We start from the raw sequence: 1,347 nt of genomic DNA on the forward strand, positions 1-1,347 counted from the left end.
GTGAGGAATTCGCGAAGAAGTATAGGAAGTCACTGTACTCATTCATCTCTGTGAGTATATCTTATCTCCACCAGAGTCCTGCATTTTACTCTGGGAGTATAAAACCTTGCACACTCAGAGTTAAATGAACTCTGGGGATTACAATGTGAGTGCAGATAACCATGTTTTGAGACACTGAAGCTATACAGTATATTAAATAATAGGTAAAGTGGTTGTGGGTTCGAATCCATCGTGGTGCATCTGGCTTTGTCGAGCGTCTATACGAACACAATTGTGACAACACAAATGTGTGTGGGGACTGGGGAGGAATCAATTGGCATGACGACTATATTGGGGAGAAAAACAGGTAAAAAAATAAATAAGGATAGTAAAAGGACCTGTTTGCTAATTATAAATGTTTTTGTGTGGGTCTGGTCTGGCAGGACAACACATCAGGAGACTATAAGCAACTGCTACTGAAACTCTGTGGAGGAAGTGCCTAGGAAGTAACCCGGCAACAAACTGGACGTCTTCTAAAATAAGACCATTCGGTTTCTGTTGTAATCTCATCAATCAATCAAAGGGCCTTTCCATAATGTAGCTCTTGAAATTGTGTTGTTGATTCTTGTTGATTCTTCTTGTAGAGTAAAATCAAGTATTCACATACAGTACTATGTAATATTTTTCCATCCATTCAATGTCACATTGTATTAAATCATTAATTAATTATCTATTTTTGTATTTGTTTTATTATCCTGTTTTGCATTGTCATATAATAATCCATGTATTCCTGTGACATTGATTAATTAGATTAGATCTTTTCAGGGTAGGTACATAATGGTCCAAAAATTTGATATATAATGTTATATATATATATAATGTTGGACTGTATGTCTTCCTTATCCAACATTAAACAGCAAACTGCATGGTGTGTTGCAAGTAACTATGTCTAGATATCTAAGTATGGCAAACAATAATAATCCTATACTATCCTAATTGATTGATTAGATGCTTTAACCATTTAAGCCCTATTTTATACTTACATCATATGATTATGTCACACAAAAATTACTATCTACAAGCTCACAAGTCGGTGCAATTGTGATGTATCCTTGTAGATCTGCTATTTTTTGCAATTAATGGGCTTAAAGGACATCGATCAAACATATTGTTTCAGTCACAGTGTTATTGTTGTGTTGATATGATTTATAATAACCACTAGATGGCACCATCTACCATATAACATTTACCATACCGTGCTATAGGCCACCTACAAACATTTAGAGAACATAGTATGTAGAGACATGATGAATGCTGTAGCTGAGCGACTTGCTACCAGTATTAAATAAATGACATTGAAAGAACCCC

At 35.1% G+C, this 1,347-nt stretch overlaps 1 protein-coding gene across 1 annotated transcript in view; it reads left to right on the forward strand.

Annotated features, from left to right (window-relative positions):
* LOC308074347 (annexin A11-like) overlaps positions 1-710 on the forward strand; it is a 12,060-nt gene extending 11,350 nt beyond the window's left edge. Inside the window, exons 11-12 of the mRNA XM_080413763.1 lie at positions 1-50; positions 423-710. The exon at positions 1-50 is cut by the window's left edge and continues 70 nt beyond it. Of these exons, the coding sequence (XP_080269889.1) occupies positions 1-50; positions 423-482 (110 nt within the window). The 3' untranslated portion in view covers positions 483-710. The remainder of the gene's footprint in view (positions 51-422) is intronic.
* The last annotated feature ends 637 nt before the right edge of the window (positions 711-1,347 follow it).

Source organism: Gymnoscopelus braueri, assembly GCF_963280865.1.
Source record: "Gymnoscopelus braueri genome assembly, chromosome: 2".
NCBI lineage: Eukaryota > Metazoa > Chordata > Actinopteri > Myctophiformes > Myctophidae > Gymnoscopelus > Gymnoscopelus braueri.